The 15,101-nt window shown below is 41.1% G+C and overlaps 1 protein-coding gene across 2 annotated transcripts in view; it reads right to left on the bottom strand.

Moving 5' to 3' along the window:
- The window catches only part of sema3h (sema domain, immunoglobulin domain (Ig), short basic domain, secreted, (semaphorin) 3H), a 90,192-nt gene extending 76,155 nt beyond the window's left edge, over positions 1 to 14,037 (bottom strand). For both annotated transcript variants that reach the window (XM_023288761.3, XM_023288762.3), the window contains exon 1: positions 13,561 to 14,037. In XM_023288761.3, the coding sequence (XP_023144529.1) occupies positions 13,561 to 13,672 (112 nt within the window). In that variant the 5' untranslated portion in view covers positions 13,673 to 14,037. The remainder of the gene's footprint in view (positions 1 to 13,560) is intronic.
- Positions 14,038 to 15,101: the final 1,064 nt, after the last annotated feature.

Here is a 15,101-nt window from a genome sequence, read left to right as displayed (position 1 = left end):
TTCAGAAAACCACTACCATGTCTCTTTACAGACCAGTTACTACCCTCTGTTGCTTGAATTTAATATATGAGCCAAATCAACACTTAAGAGGCTACGATGGTCCACGCCCAGCTGAGTAAAAAATCGCTGCAGTCTTTAAATTATCTGTGCTTTTTACTTCTTGGCTCAGCCTCAAAGCATGTTGGAGACATGTGGTTTTCTTCATGCACATTTGCTTTGGAAAAATGGGCATTAACGCTAACTTTTCATTTCACAAATGGGCAGTCATGGAAAAAGGGAGCTGTCTGGCAAAGGTTATGGATAGTCAGTATATTACAGTCAACTTTGAGCATCAAACTTATGAGAGGTCTCTGCTCTAAAGCCAGCCAAGGCGATAAAACACACTATCTGCCACTTGACATCATCTCTATTTTTTAAACAGGAAAAGGAAGTCTGACTTTCAACCTTTTGTGGGACATGTCTGATCTTTCCATCAGTGGCAAAACAGACGGAATCAAATTCTTGTGGTTTCTTATGCAGCTATGGGAACGTGAGATTGGTAACATAAAAGGTGAAAGATCAGTTTTGTGCTGACGTAAATGTAGCACTAATCCAAGTCTTCACTGTATTCTAGTTTAAGTTTTCTTGCACTTTCTTCCAAGTTTTAAGTTTTAAAGGGAAGGAACCTCAAGCAGCTTTAAGTTCAAGCCTCGGTCTTTAAGATTAAGATTCAAACTTTAATAGAACATAAACATCTGAAGTGCCTTTCAGCGACACTTTGAGTCGCTGACAGATGCTAGAAAAGGGGGAGCACTCGGGACCATGAAACTGACACATCTCCTCCACAGACAAAAGTCTTAAGATGAGAGATAACTTTAAGCTAAACACAAATATATAGTCCTAGCAACCAAATAAACCTCTGAGTATCTGCAGCATCTACACACACCCTCGTATCCTGCGTCTCCAGCTCGCCCGAAGATAATGAGGTAAACTAATGGCCAAAGTTTGTCTTTTGATCCCATTTGTCTCCGGCTTCCAGTTGGCCATCGAGTCAAGTGTGTCTTTGTGGATTAAATTCCCTGAAGTGAAAGGAATGCTGTGAGAAATACACTCCTGCACCACGCTCAAAAATAGAAACAATACCAGACACCCAAATTAAGGTTACTAAAACTTTTCCTATTCATGACATAAATGATACACTTGCTCTACAGTGTGGGCTCATTAAAACATGTTGGCAACTTTTTTCTGATTTTCAGTGAACAGAAGAGTAAAGTTAACTTCCCTGGCCACTTGTAAATGAATTATAGGAGTTTCACTTCTGTTTTATTGGAAATAAATGCTGACGTGCAACAAGAACCGCTGCGTAGTAGGTAAGAAGCTCAGCTTTAAATTAGGCCAGATTGGAGCAAATTAATACTTAAGGGAAAAAGAAGAAATATGAAGTTTGGGGCTTTTTGCTTAATTACAGACTTCGGGCTAAAGATAGTGTCTGATATTAACACCAGAAACCTCTGGAGGGTAAATTTACAGCATGTCCACTGTTGTCAGGGGTTGTTGTTGCCAAAGCAAGGGTGTAATTAGACTCCTTTTCCCTATGTCTGTCCAGAAAGAGGAGAAAACCTTCAAGCACTGAGTTTTTTAATGTCTTACTAAGGATTTAAGTTTGATTACAAGAACATTTAACAAAGTTTAAACAGCAGACGAGGATTTTCAAGTACCAGGATTATAGCTGTACTTTATACTTGGATACATTAGCCTGCAAACAGCCCGCAAATGAAGGATTTCTTCCGGAGAAGAAAGGCCACCTTAGCTGAGTCTTTTCTAAAGTGTTGGATGAGCAAGCAGCGACTGTTTGACTTCAGTAGTGACAAGCAACAGTAGCCCTTCACCGCTGGGGACCGGTTCCATTAAAATTAATAATAGAGAGTATCCTGATTCTGTGCCAGATAATCGTCCCAGTGAAATCCACATCTCAGCAACATCAGCTCATCCCAGAGCCTGGAAAGCACTGGCCTAGATAGAAACAGATCTGAAAGAATAAATGAATAATGAAATATTGCTTGATTTTTAATATCGCTCCGAAGCTTTCGTGCTTTATTGGTACACACAGAGAAGAGAAAGGTGAGGCTAGAGAAAGAGGAGGAAGATGGGTCGTATACAGCAGGCACAAGAATACCTATATGCATATATACATACAGGAACTAGATTTCTCGTCTTAACTTGCCAATTCAACATTAGCAATGGAATAAAACCAAACTGGGGCTTATTGTTAACCCTTTACCTGTTAGGACTAAGAGTATAGTTTCATGTATCATCCTAAATACTCCCAAGCAAGCATAAATTATGGCAACTGGACTAACCTCGTGTGAGTCGAAAACGTTTCACCTCTCATCCAAGAGGCTTCTTCAGTTCTGAAAGCCTGGTGGGGAGTACCAGATATTTATCCACCAGGAGGGTGGTGGCAAAAACAAGTGGACAAAGACCCGAAACCAACAGACTCGTTAGGAGTCGTTAGCCTTTGATGGGCGGTCGTTACCCCTCCCTCGAGGAGGGTGGTTGGGGGTCACCTGACTGCAGGTGGGACAGATGGCTGCACCTCCAAACTGGGCTTTTATCAAAACAGCAAAAAAGCGCAGGGAGGATAAGAAAGACGAGGACCACAAAAAGAGAAACAACATTGTCATCCCCTATGTGGCAGGAATTTCAGAGAAACTCAGGAGGATCTTTAACACCCACCAGATCCCAGTACACTTCAAGCCCAGCAACACTCTGAGGCAAAAGCTGGTCCATCCCAAGGACAAAATTCCAAGGGAGAAACAGAGCAATGTGGTGTACGCAGTGCAGTGCAATGAGGAATGCTCTGACCTGTACATTGGAGAGACTAAGCAGCCATTACACAAGCGCATGGCACAACACAGGAGGGCCACGACCACAGGCCAGGACTCAGCAGTCCACCTCCACCTCAAGGAGAAGGGGCACTCCTTTGATGACCACAAGGTGCGCATTCTAGCCAGAGAGGACAGATGGTTTGAGAGAGGGGTAAAAGAAGCCATTCATGTCAAACTAGAACGGCCATCTTTGAACAGAGGAGGGGGCCTCAGACACCACTTATCTCCCACTTACAACGCAGTTCTTAGAGCCCTCCCAAGGAGGTGCAGCCATCTGTCCCACCTGCAGTCAGGTGACCCCCAACCACCCTCCTAGAGGGCTGGGAGGGGTAACGACCGCCCATCAAAGGCTAACGACTCCTAACGAGTCTATTGGTTTCGGGTCTTTGTCCACTTGTTTTTGCCACCACCCTCCTGGTGGATAAATATCTGGTACTCCCCACCAGGCTTTCAGAACTGAAGAAGCCTCTTGGATGAGAGGTGAAACGTTTTTGACTCACACGAGGTTAGTCCAGTTGCCATAATTTATGCTTGCTTGAGACTTATCATGACCTGGATGACTGAGAACATCCACAGATTTATCCTAAATACTGTATGATTACAGCAGCCAAACCAGAGAGCCTTAATGCTGTGTTACTGGGATGCTGTACAGATGAAAAAATCTCCATTTTTGTTTTGTTCAACCCTCTGAACCACAAATCTCACAAACAGGTTTGAAAAGAATGGTATGTTTTTAAAAAGTCTACAAAGTCGCACCATTTATCAAACATAGAAACTTTAAAAACAAAAAGAATCATCTGATTTTCAACTTTCGTATGGTCCTTGAACGAATCATGTGATGTGTGTGGTTTTGTCAGAAACTTGAGCTTAAAATTGTGGTATTTCATCAACATCACTTTATTCTACATGTCTCATTTAAAAATGAAACTGTTTGCAAACATAAGATTTTGTAAAAAAAAAAAAAAAAAAAACTCTCCGATCTTTGGTGCAATGAAGCCATTAGTGACTCATCTGCTTGAGGTTCAGAGACTTAAAAGTGGATGTTTACAATACAGACATTTGTAATGACAGACACAAGGTTTCTGTGAAAATGCCCAGAAACTGCTTGGAGTTGAGATGGTTAAAATCTAAAAAATAAATTTTTATTTTCAGCAACGTATTGTCCAAAAACTTAATGAATTAGTCTGACAGTAATCTAACAGTTGAAGCTACATACATACACGAAACACAATGCAACAAAGTGACTGCTGCTTACTTGCTACTGACCATTACTGCCTCGTTCTCAGGATTTGATCTTTAATGATTTTAGGTAGAATTGCACAGTTAAAAGAGTTTTTTGGTAGGAGAAGCTAAAGTTTAATGTTAGGCTAGAATATGTCAGAAAGCAGCAGTAATAATCTGCAAATTCAAATAAAATCCACACAGCAGGTTTAAAACCAGTGGACTATCTTGTTAAGGCTGATATGTTTCAGGTAGCCTGTACGTTTATTTTTTTACAATCTATCTGCATTCATATGAGGCCAACAACAGTCAAATGAGCAGCTGGTTTGTGTGAATCTTAGACTACACAACTACACAATGTCCTTCTTCTTCATCATAATCAGCTCATATGGGTTTTGTATGGAAGCAGCTGCTTATATTTCACCAGTGGGCACCACCTTGGCTTTGTCCTTCATAAAAATGAAGAAAAAAAGAAAATATTTCAAGACATACTCCAACAGCTTGTAATTGTGCAGCACATTTTTCCCCCTCTGAAGAAACCTAAATTGAATTTTACAAACAAGCACATGGGCAAACATGCATCTGGACACTGACGAACTAATCTACCATGCATAATAACCAAGAAATTTACATGCTAATAGCAACTGAAAACGACTCATTACATTTACATTATGATTTTGGCATTTGTCCAGAAGGAAGCAGCGGAACGAGTTTAAACGCCTGGATTACAACCATCACAGGCAATCAGCGGTATGGGGTGAATTATCAAAGCCACTGTCTCCACTCACAGCAAACAAACTCATACGATTTAATTCCTCAATTCTCCAGTGACATTAAACGTCTATGGCAAACCAATTCATTGAAGTGAATGCTGGTATGAATAAAACATGACTCAGCCTCTTTGTGAGTTAATAGATTCAAATGGAGTTAATAAACTAGCCACTGCTCCTCTGAAGCATTTATGGACATTTACTGTGGTGATGATTGTTTATATTTTAATGTGACAGTTTTAAAGGTGGTGTTGATGGAACAGTAAGGGTGTTTGCATGGTTCTACCCATCATAGCTATGTTTAGGAGCTTGCATTTTTACAAACACAAGCATCTGTGTTTGTGTTTTAAAAGCAACATATTTTATGTGTGTGCATGTAACTGCAGTTTCCCTTCATGTTCTTGTGTTTTCTGTAGCTAAATTCAGGTATATAGCAGTAACGTGTGGAGTAGTCCACCCAAAGTTTTGCAAGAAAATGTCTGTTGTGTGTGAGTGTGTTCAGCGGTGATATGGTATCTCTAACTGCCATCTATCACCAAGAAAATCACACTACCATTCACTGACCGGCTTGGGATAATGGACTCATTACACTTTAGTATTAGCCCAGAGGTTTGAGTGAATAACTGGGATAATTTAGTCGTTAAGAGGTAGGGTTGGGGTTTAGGAGGCAATCAGGAATGTATTTAAGTATTTAAAGCTGGGGGCTTTTTCAGACATAAGAAGGTGTCTGGTCAGTCAGTCTGATTACATTTTACCAATGAGAAGAAATCTCTCCAACACTGACGGGACCTCACTCGCTGACAAGCAAACAGTTCTTAAATGTCCCATATGGTGAAAATACATCTTTATTGTGTCCTGTATGTTTTGTAAACTTGAAGGTGTAAAATTAAAGCTGCAGAAAAAGAAAAGTCTTACTACTTCCATTCCTCTAGCCCTAACATAACTATTATTTAACCATTTTATCAAGCGATTACATAGAAACTGAACAGTCAGTACTTGTTTTTGTATAAGAAATTCATTGAACTGCTACAGTCAAGCTAATGAATCAATATTAGCCTAATTCAAACTTTTCATAATCCTGCTTCTGCTAACTCTACAATGTCTTAAAGCGCATCAAATGTTGGCTGCAAGAGTGAACATAAGAATCTTTATGCAGTACCAGCATCTAAGAAATTGAAGATTCAGTAGATTACTTGCAGGGTTTCCTCTACATTCGTTCTAGCGGCGCTAAAATCCCTGCGCCGCTCCTTTACCACTCTTTTTTTGTGTGTGTGTGGTGGCGGTGTGGTTCCGGGGGGGGGGGGGGAAATAGGAAATGCCTTAGTGTTAGCATGTTTTGAATCTAATGTGGAAGCAATTGTAAAGCTAAGAGACATTCAGAAATGGTGGAAACTTCCATTTTAAACCAATTCTGAAGAACTGGTGGGTTACTGTGCAACCTATACTCAGCAGCTGTTTACATCTGTTTGCTTCTCTTCCGCTCTCTGTGCTCACTGATACCATATTTTAATACAACCAAATTCAAAATAAAGCTGTTGTCATGTACATATTTTTCTGTTTGTGTTGTCACACAATCCAACGAGTCTGAAATAGTGACCGAAACGGAGTCCATTAAGATTGCATGTTAACCTGCTCTCACTTCAGAGATATTCCCAGGCTTCTATTCTGCATCGCTAATCTATTACTCTTATAGTTGCAACATTGCCTGATAAACTCACCATACACACGAAATAAAATAAAATGCTGTGCGGTGAATCTGATGATATTTCCATATAAAATAATTTTTTGGAACAATACTTCAGGGTTTGTTTCCAATCATACTGCAGCTTACCACAGCAGAGTGGCACAGTGGAAACATGCTGAGCCCACAACCCAGAGGTTGATGGATCAAAACCATCCTCTGTTAACAGCTGTTTCTTGGCATTGGTTCCCTTCTAAAGAAGTTGTTTTGTCAATCTGTGTTGATTCAAGCTAATGTTTATATAGGGCACATTGTTTCCTTGTAATGAAATTCTTTGTAGGTTAACTAAACTTGTCATAAAAAAAGCCCCAGTGGCCTAATGGAAAAGCACTGGCCTCCTAAGCCAGGGGTTGCGGGTTTAAGTCCCATCTGGGGTGTGGGTAACTTTTTGAGTCCAGATATAAGCAGGTTGGAAACTTTCTGGTTGCCCTTAAGTCCCATCTGGGGTGTGTTATAGTCCCTGCAACTGGGGTATCCATAGACACTTTTATAAAGTAGATGGGGAACACAGACTTTTTGGCTCGTTATATTAAGATTGTGCCATTTGACTAAATGAGGCAATTTGTGCAAAGACAGACGTGGCCAAAATAGCGCCCTGCCAACTTTGCTAACAGTGCTATTGGTGTGTTTTTCACATAAATGTAAACACTATATTGAGGAAGAAAAGCATCCTAATAAGTCCACACATATGATTCCCCCTACTCTTGACAGCACTTTAATTGTGTTTCTAGACTGAGAAACTTTGGAGACCACAAAATTCATGTAGGCTGTCAGGCTTTGAAAATGAAAGTCAGTATTTTTGGTCTGCCTCAATGATAGATAGGTTAGTAATGCAACTGGTGTTTGTACTTTAGATGTTACAACTTCCATATGTTTTGCATCTGCTTTGTCTCCTCCTCCCTTTGTTTTTCTTTGTCTCTTTATCGCTGCCAGTGACCTCAGTGTCCACTGTGTTATTCAGCCAGCATTAGCATTGTTGCTTCATTGCAATCATTGCTTTTGTCTCATGGCGCCAGTGTCTTCAGTGTTTTGCATTACTGTTTGCTCCCTGCTGCTGTATGTTCATCTTTACACTGACTAAACTGCCCAAGCCTAAAGGATGAGACATTGTCCTAAGTCAGGGATTATAGTTTATAACAGCAGAGTGGTGCAGTTGAAGAGTGCTGGGCCCCGTAACACAAAGGTTGATGGATCGAAACCACTGCACTACTAGCATCTTTGTCTTGGTGGTGGCAATATGAGACATTGTTGTGGTTTTAAAAGCTACCCCAGCAATTTCGCATCACAGATCCACAAAGAACAAACATTATATATTCCAAGTTTGAATCCTGATCATGTTTTATCTCCAAACATTGCTTAATTATGTTTTAATTATCTTTCATGTAAGCATAGCCCCCAGGAACTATAGGTGGTTTATAAACTTAACTTAGCCCAGGTTTAACACAGTAGTCTTATGAAAGAGGGGTTTGACATGTCATTTGACTCTTCTTTCACACAAACTTCAGCCAAGAGAAACAGGTTGGTATAACAGAGAACTACGAAGAATGCAAAAATGTATTACGGTATAAAGCACTGTTACTGCAACGGATGAAAGAGAGGAATGCTGGAAGAAAATGGTTAATTGTGCAAGTTAATATATTTTATTTACCACTCAGTGCGCTCTCAACATAGCTGATTGTTTGTAGCATGGCATAGTTACACATTAGAGCTCCTAAATTTTAAATTTCTTACATTTAAACATCATATTGAAGAAGTACATTTAGGTCTGACACTGTCCTCTAATGAAGGATCACTTTAGTTTTTGGTCAAATCAAAGTAAAAACAATGTTATCAGTTGCTTATGTTCTATGATAGTCACAAATAGACGAATATGTTCTAATAACTGTGTTAACAGCAGCACAACATGGTCCTGGCAGCAAATAAGAAGCAAGCAGAAAGACTTATTTATGCATTTCTGGATCACCAACAGACTGCATGAAGGTTCCCATAGCAACACAACACATGTAGTTTGTGCAACTGTAACTGCATGGCTTCATTCACTGGGATTATTAACATACAGCCCAACAGATATGATGTATTCCTTCAGTTGATAGTCTGTATCAATCATAGAGAATATTGAAAGAATCAATGAAAAGGTGGAGCATCTTACAACAGATTTAAATCCCAAACTCTGAACAAAACCTCCTCTGCAGCATCAGTTACTTTGTGACATTGAAAACTCTTATTTTCGGCTCAACATACCTCGCTAGTAAACCACTGATGTGTAAACCAACATGCATGACTTCAAGGATCAGTCACAACATTAAAAAGACTGTCAGATGAGGTGAAACAAACATAAAAAAAATCTGACTGGTGTAAAAAAAAAACAAAAAAAAAACCCAGTTTTTATATTCATTATATCTTCTTCAAATGTCTTACTGCCAGTGGTCAGTTTGGCATTGTTGTTCTGCGGTAAAAGTCTTTGTATGTTAACAAAACCATGAAAGAAAGCCCCAGTGGTTTAATGGATAAGGCGCTGGTGTCCTAAGCTCTAAATTGTGGGTTGGAGTTTGAGCTGGGGTGTGAGCTGGTCTCTAAAGCTGTTGATTTTTTTTAACTAAATTGTGCAAAGGCCTGCCAGTGCTAACCGCAGTAACAGTTGTGAAACAGAGGCATCAGAATCATCCCCCTTCCCCACTGTGTCATTGTTGGTAGCCCACCTGAACCTAGTTAGTCCGGGAGCCAGGATGGCCTACCATGCCAGGGTAAAAAGTGCCCATATCATAGGCACCATCAGTCCGATATATTATTGGATGTACATGTAGGCAGTAAAAGCCATTACTCGTTTGTCATTTGTTGTCTTGCTGCCTGGATGAGTATACTACAACGCTTCTAAACCTCACATCTGCAACTGCACGGTGTTGCGCAGGTCAGACCAAAGCAGTAGCATTTTCATCGACCGCAGCATTCAGACTTGCATCCACACTTAGTCAGCTGCTGGAAATTCTCTGCAATGGGTGAGAGCTCTGTCCAGATGATCTGCCACAGATCTCCTTGCATGGCAGGAGTCTGAGTTTCTGGTTGACATACTGTTGACTGACTCCAGATGCAGCCTGCCTGATAGGCAGCATGCTTCACATGCTGCTTCAGCGCTGCTCAGGTTGGAGGAACGGCTTTGTATGGCTTCTGCTTCTGAGCACACATGTCCAACTTCGTATCATTGACACCTTCAGCTGTGCTGGATCTGTCATTCATCATCCACTACAGGTGGGTACTAGCTGAGTTTGCTGAAGACACCGGAAGCCTCATCACAAACATCCCAGGTTTGCCAAGCAGACTTCTTCCCTTTGCCACGGACTGCTGAAACAACATTGCAGCCAGTGAAGGCATGGAAGAAGAGCATCCCTTTGCTCTTGTCTGCAAGAGTGCAACACAAGTCATGTACAAGAACCCATCTCAGCTTCTGTCCTTGGCCAAAGGCAACCCAGAACTGCTGCAGACCTAGATCCTGAAATGCCTGCAGAACACTGACTGCAATGACGACAACATCTGTGTCGTTGGCTTTGACCGTGATGACTTTGCTGCCTGCTTCTGTTGCATGCCTGGCATGCACAAAGATCTGCATGTCGGCTTCTTCATGACTGCACGGTGCCACCCCACCCAGATTGATGGTGCGATTGCTGACAGCATCTTCTTCCTTGGTCACAGTGACCACATTTGGTGTTGCTACACATGCAATGTTATCAGCCAGAAAGTTGCACAACTCAGGTTTGTTGTCGTTTTCTCTCAGGAAGTTTCACCAGTTTGAGCGAATTTTGCCCTCCCCTGTCACCATGCGTCTCACCCCACATCCTTGCTTTGATCTAGTTTCAGCTTTCAGACTAGATGGCCAGTAGCCATCAAACACAATGTCTGTTCTCCTGTACTTGGTAGAGTATGCTTGTATTGTAGGAAGGACATCGAGCATTGCATACTCTTCGATCGTCTTTGAACTCCGTTGGGGCAGACTGTTCACCAACGCTACACCATCAATGATGATGGTGAGCAATATCCTTTGTATCGAGTGAAAGCAGGTCCTGACTCTCCTCCTGGAAAGGATTGCCCATATCTTTCATGGCTTCTGATAGCTTTTCTAATTTCTCAAGGAACACTCTTTGTGCTCGTTCTGTCTCCTTATAGTAGCTGGTGTGTTCAGTACCCTCTTTGGTCCCACATGCTGCCTCATACTGCACAACCAAGTGGCTGAGTTCAGGACCAGCTATCATCTATCTTCTCAGTGCTGATGGGTCTTCAGTCACGTCGATAGATGGATGGATAGATGCATAGATAGATATTATATTATACAGCATATTAACACGTAAATTGGATTACTGATCTTAATTTTGTATAATTTGGTTAGCAGTTTCCCAAATGGTTTTATGTTTTCATCTTTTTCTGTCATAATTTTACTGCAGGAACTCTCGGTTGAATCACTGGGAAGTGTTCAGTTTTCTCCTCACAGCAGCAAATTTACTTCAATGACGGGGTGAAACGACAGTGAAATGCTTTAAATATCGAACTTGACAGTTTTTTTTTTTCAATTAGCAGTCTGCCGTGAAACTCGGAGATCAAGTCAAATCATTATGTACAGTGTCTGTGACCTGCCAAACAACCTCAGAGTCAAAGTGTTTAAGTGGAGCTGAAATCCTTTTCTAATTACAGCAATTCCACAACAACAACAACAAAAAAATCTCCTCCCTGCGTCTGAGGAAAACCTCTGCGGTGCTGAGAAGGGAAATGACCACAGTATGGAGCTCCCACAGAGAGGGAGAAAGAGCAATCACACAAACATGATGATGGACGAGAAGCCTGTCACAATCCCTATACACATCACACTTATGTTTTGTTCTTTTTTTCCAGCAGTGGGTATACTGGCCCGTTGTAGATATGAAACATACAGAAGCCTCAGCTGTTCAAAGACACGAGGATTCGCCTCAGCAGAATATACAACAAAGAGCGAAGTGGGCAGAGATCCTGGAAATGAAGCAGCTCTATTTAAGTGCATATGCAACAGCTTTTATCTCGAGCGCACAAGCACTTTTTATACACTTCACACCCCAAGCTCATTGCAACCACACATAAATATACTCAAGGACACACAAGCACATGAAGTTAGTTTGTGCTCGCAGACACACAAAGCTACTTTAGCAGCTCTTCACATTTTCACATTTCATTAGAGGTAAAATCCCACCTGGGAGAATCTGACAAGGTTGTCCTTCTTCCTTCTCTCTGTACTTTCTAGGTCATTATCGGTCTCCAGCCTTATCACATCTACTGCCTTTAGAGTTTTGGCCGGCTTATGTAAGAACGTGTAATCAGTTGGTTTCTTACTCTATGACGGCTCTGGTAAACACAATTAAAGGGAGTTAAGTTTACCTCGCTGTAACTAAAGGCCTGAATGCCTTAAAAAAATCCTTTTAATTTAAGGGGATTCGCCATAAATACAGCTAAGAGGGCCAACCATCAAATCCCCAAATCCTGTTTTAATTACAAGACGCAGATCTTTCTTTCTCATTGCTTTCGACCGTCACGTTTCTTATACTCAAACACACAACATGGGTCAAAGTGTTAAGTCCTGATCTGTTTGGCACACATGCATCAAGTTGAAATCCTTGTGTTCACCAGTGAGGCAAACCCCACCCCACTGCTGCTGCTCCCACAAGGTTAAAACAAACTATCACCAGCTGATAACGCCAATTCAACCATGCATCAACCTGTTAATAGCGCTTCTGCTCAGCACAATTTCATAACTTGTGTTTATGCTGCACAGGGATGTAAAAGAGAAAGCAGGAAATACACCTTAAACCAATGCATGATGAGACTCTGTCGTCTGTCTGCAGGTTTTTTGCACTTCACTATGGCGAACAGATCGGACTTCGGCCAAAGAATAATTAATTTGGTGACAATCTGGATCTGGGATTTCTGCCATCTGATAATTATTTCTTTGTTAGCCACAACTGAAGCTAACAGACACTGACAGTTTTCCAAATCCTAAGAGGGAGGAGGGGAAGAGGAGCTGTGCTGTCAAGAAGTCAATTTATGACAGGGAGGGATGTGTTTGGGTGTGAAATTAAAATACCAAAATGTTTCAAAGATGTTGGCAAAAGATTTGATTTCTAGAGGAAAAGGGCAATAAAACGGTTTCCTAGTTACAATTCTGGTTGCTTGTATTCTGCTTTGGAAAGACTTGCTGTTAATATTGATTACATTGGAGCTGATATTTTCATGCCAGGAAATTTTTGCCAAAGAAAATGTGGATAAACACTAAAATGATTGCCTAAACTGTCAGGAGTAAACATCACAAAATCCTGGCTGGTCGACTGGTTCAACTCAACCTTCTGTGTTTTCAGAAGTTGTATTTGAAATATCACTTTTCTGTACATTAATAGATTATCCAGATGCACTCACTAAATAAATGGGTTCAGATGCTGTAATCTGGCTGAACTTTTGGCTTGTTTGCAACCTGTCTCATCACCTGACTGTGTTTTCTTGTGGTTTCACAGTGATGCCTCTTTGTTTGAGCAACTTTCATGAGCATAATGTAGAAACAATGGACAAAACGTACACATTGAAAGGTGGCAATTTTCCTGGACTGCATCTCTATCTATTTCAAATGCTGAATATGTAATTTAGATATAAAACTCTGAGCGTTTCTCACAGTGAGAGGAGAAAGTGACGGTGGCCGTGGGATAAAAACACACCAAAACTAAACGAATGGAAGATAATTAATTCACTGCACGTTGTTAGAACAGATGGAAAAAAGCACAAAAAGGAAGATGTACACAGGTAGATGGGTTGAAAGGCATAATTTGTCCATGCATTGCATAACTTAAGTGTGTGGGCATTAATAGAAGAAAATGAAAAATGAGAAGGAGTGCATGATTCACCTGCAAATGTAAATTCTAAAAACAAGAGATTAAAAAAAGGACGTGTTGCTTCTTACCAGAGTGTGAGAACTGCAGTCTTGGCTGAGATGCTCTCCATGCTCCCGTTAAGGTGGCCCCGAGGTGGACCAGCAGCACCGCTGTCACCGGCCAACACATCCTCCTCCTCATCACACACAGCAAGAGTTCAAACCTGCCGAACGCTGCCAGCAAAACACAGCAATCTCAACTGCAAGAAGTGTTGAACAAAAAAAAAACAACAAAAAAACACCACACAATTTGAATCCTTTTAGAGTCCAAGATGCTGAGTCCAAACACTCTTCAACAGTCCAAGTGTGTCAGCCGTGAGCGAGTCCAGACAGATCCTTGGAATAATTCACTGCTTCTTGTAAAGAGCAGCAAACACACACTTTACCGTGTGTGTGTGTGTTTGTGAGTTGATATGTGGGAGATGGAGGGGAAACTGTATTCCAAGACAAAGTCGTCTCTCTGCTGCCTCCTCGCAGCTTGACAGCTCTGTTCTGCTCTGTCTCTGGTCCCAGCTCCTCTCTGCATGTGCTCTCTCTCTCTCTCTCTCTCTCTCTCTCTCTCTCTCTCTCTCTCTCTCTCTCTCTCTCTCTCTCTCTCTCTCTCTCTCTCTCTCTCTCTCTCTCTCTCTCTCTCTCTCTCTCTCTCTCTCTCTCTCTCTCTCTCTCTCTCTCTCTCTCTCTCTCTCTCTCTCTCTCTCTCTCTCTCTCTCTCTCTCTCTCTCTCTCTCTGCATCTCTATGTCTCTCGCTCTCACTCTCTCTCTGGAAGGCGGAGGGATAAAGATCCCAGATCCTTGTGGCCACCCTGCAAACACACACACATAAATGCACTCGCCTGTTCACCGGGTAAACCAAGTGAAGTAATGAGGGAGACAATCATCTTTTCAAGTTAATTCACACCTCTCTCACTCCCTCTTTACTCATTCTCTCATTTTCTTTCTTGCACTTGAGCTTTAGAAAGGAAAGCAAGTATATTTGTTTAGCACCTTTACAGCACAAGTGTTAAATAAAGAAAATCAACATAAGCTCATGTAGACAACAAAAAGAGAGAAAGCGAAGCAACAGTAGATCCAGAGATCAAAAGTAACAAGAACATACAGAATAAAAAACAAGATTATAAAGCATGTAAAGCAATAAAACAAGACAAGTTCACAGTAAAAAAGTTGGATCAAGTCTATAAATAAGAAAAAGCTAACTAATAATAATCAGTTGGAAACTTTTCCTTCTTTCTTTCGTTGTACCAAACTCTCCTCCCTTCCACTTTCTCATTAATTTTCACTCCTTCCAACACACACAGAAACGCAGATTAGGCACAACGTTAAAACCACTGACAGGTAAAGTGAATAACACGCATATATGGTGTAAAATCTGACAAAATTTGTATACAGCTCCAAGAAAATCGAGCTAAAGTGGAGTTATCTTAATTCACACGCCTCACACTCCCTTTTTACTCCTTTTCTCCTTTACTTTGACTTCCGGCGCTGACACGAGTGGCGGCTTCTTCGTTAGCTCCATCTTTGTCAGAGTTTGTTCACCCTTAAATTTCCCTCGGGATTAATAAAGTATCTATCT

Source organism: Amphiprion ocellaris, chromosome 8 (genome assembly GCF_022539595.1).
Source record: "Amphiprion ocellaris isolate individual 3 ecotype Okinawa chromosome 8, ASM2253959v1, whole genome shotgun sequence".
Lineage (NCBI taxonomy): Eukaryota > Metazoa > Chordata > Actinopteri > Pomacentridae > Amphiprion > Amphiprion ocellaris.
Note: the sequence above shows the minus strand (reverse complement) of the source record. Positions and strands in the feature narration are given on the sequence as shown.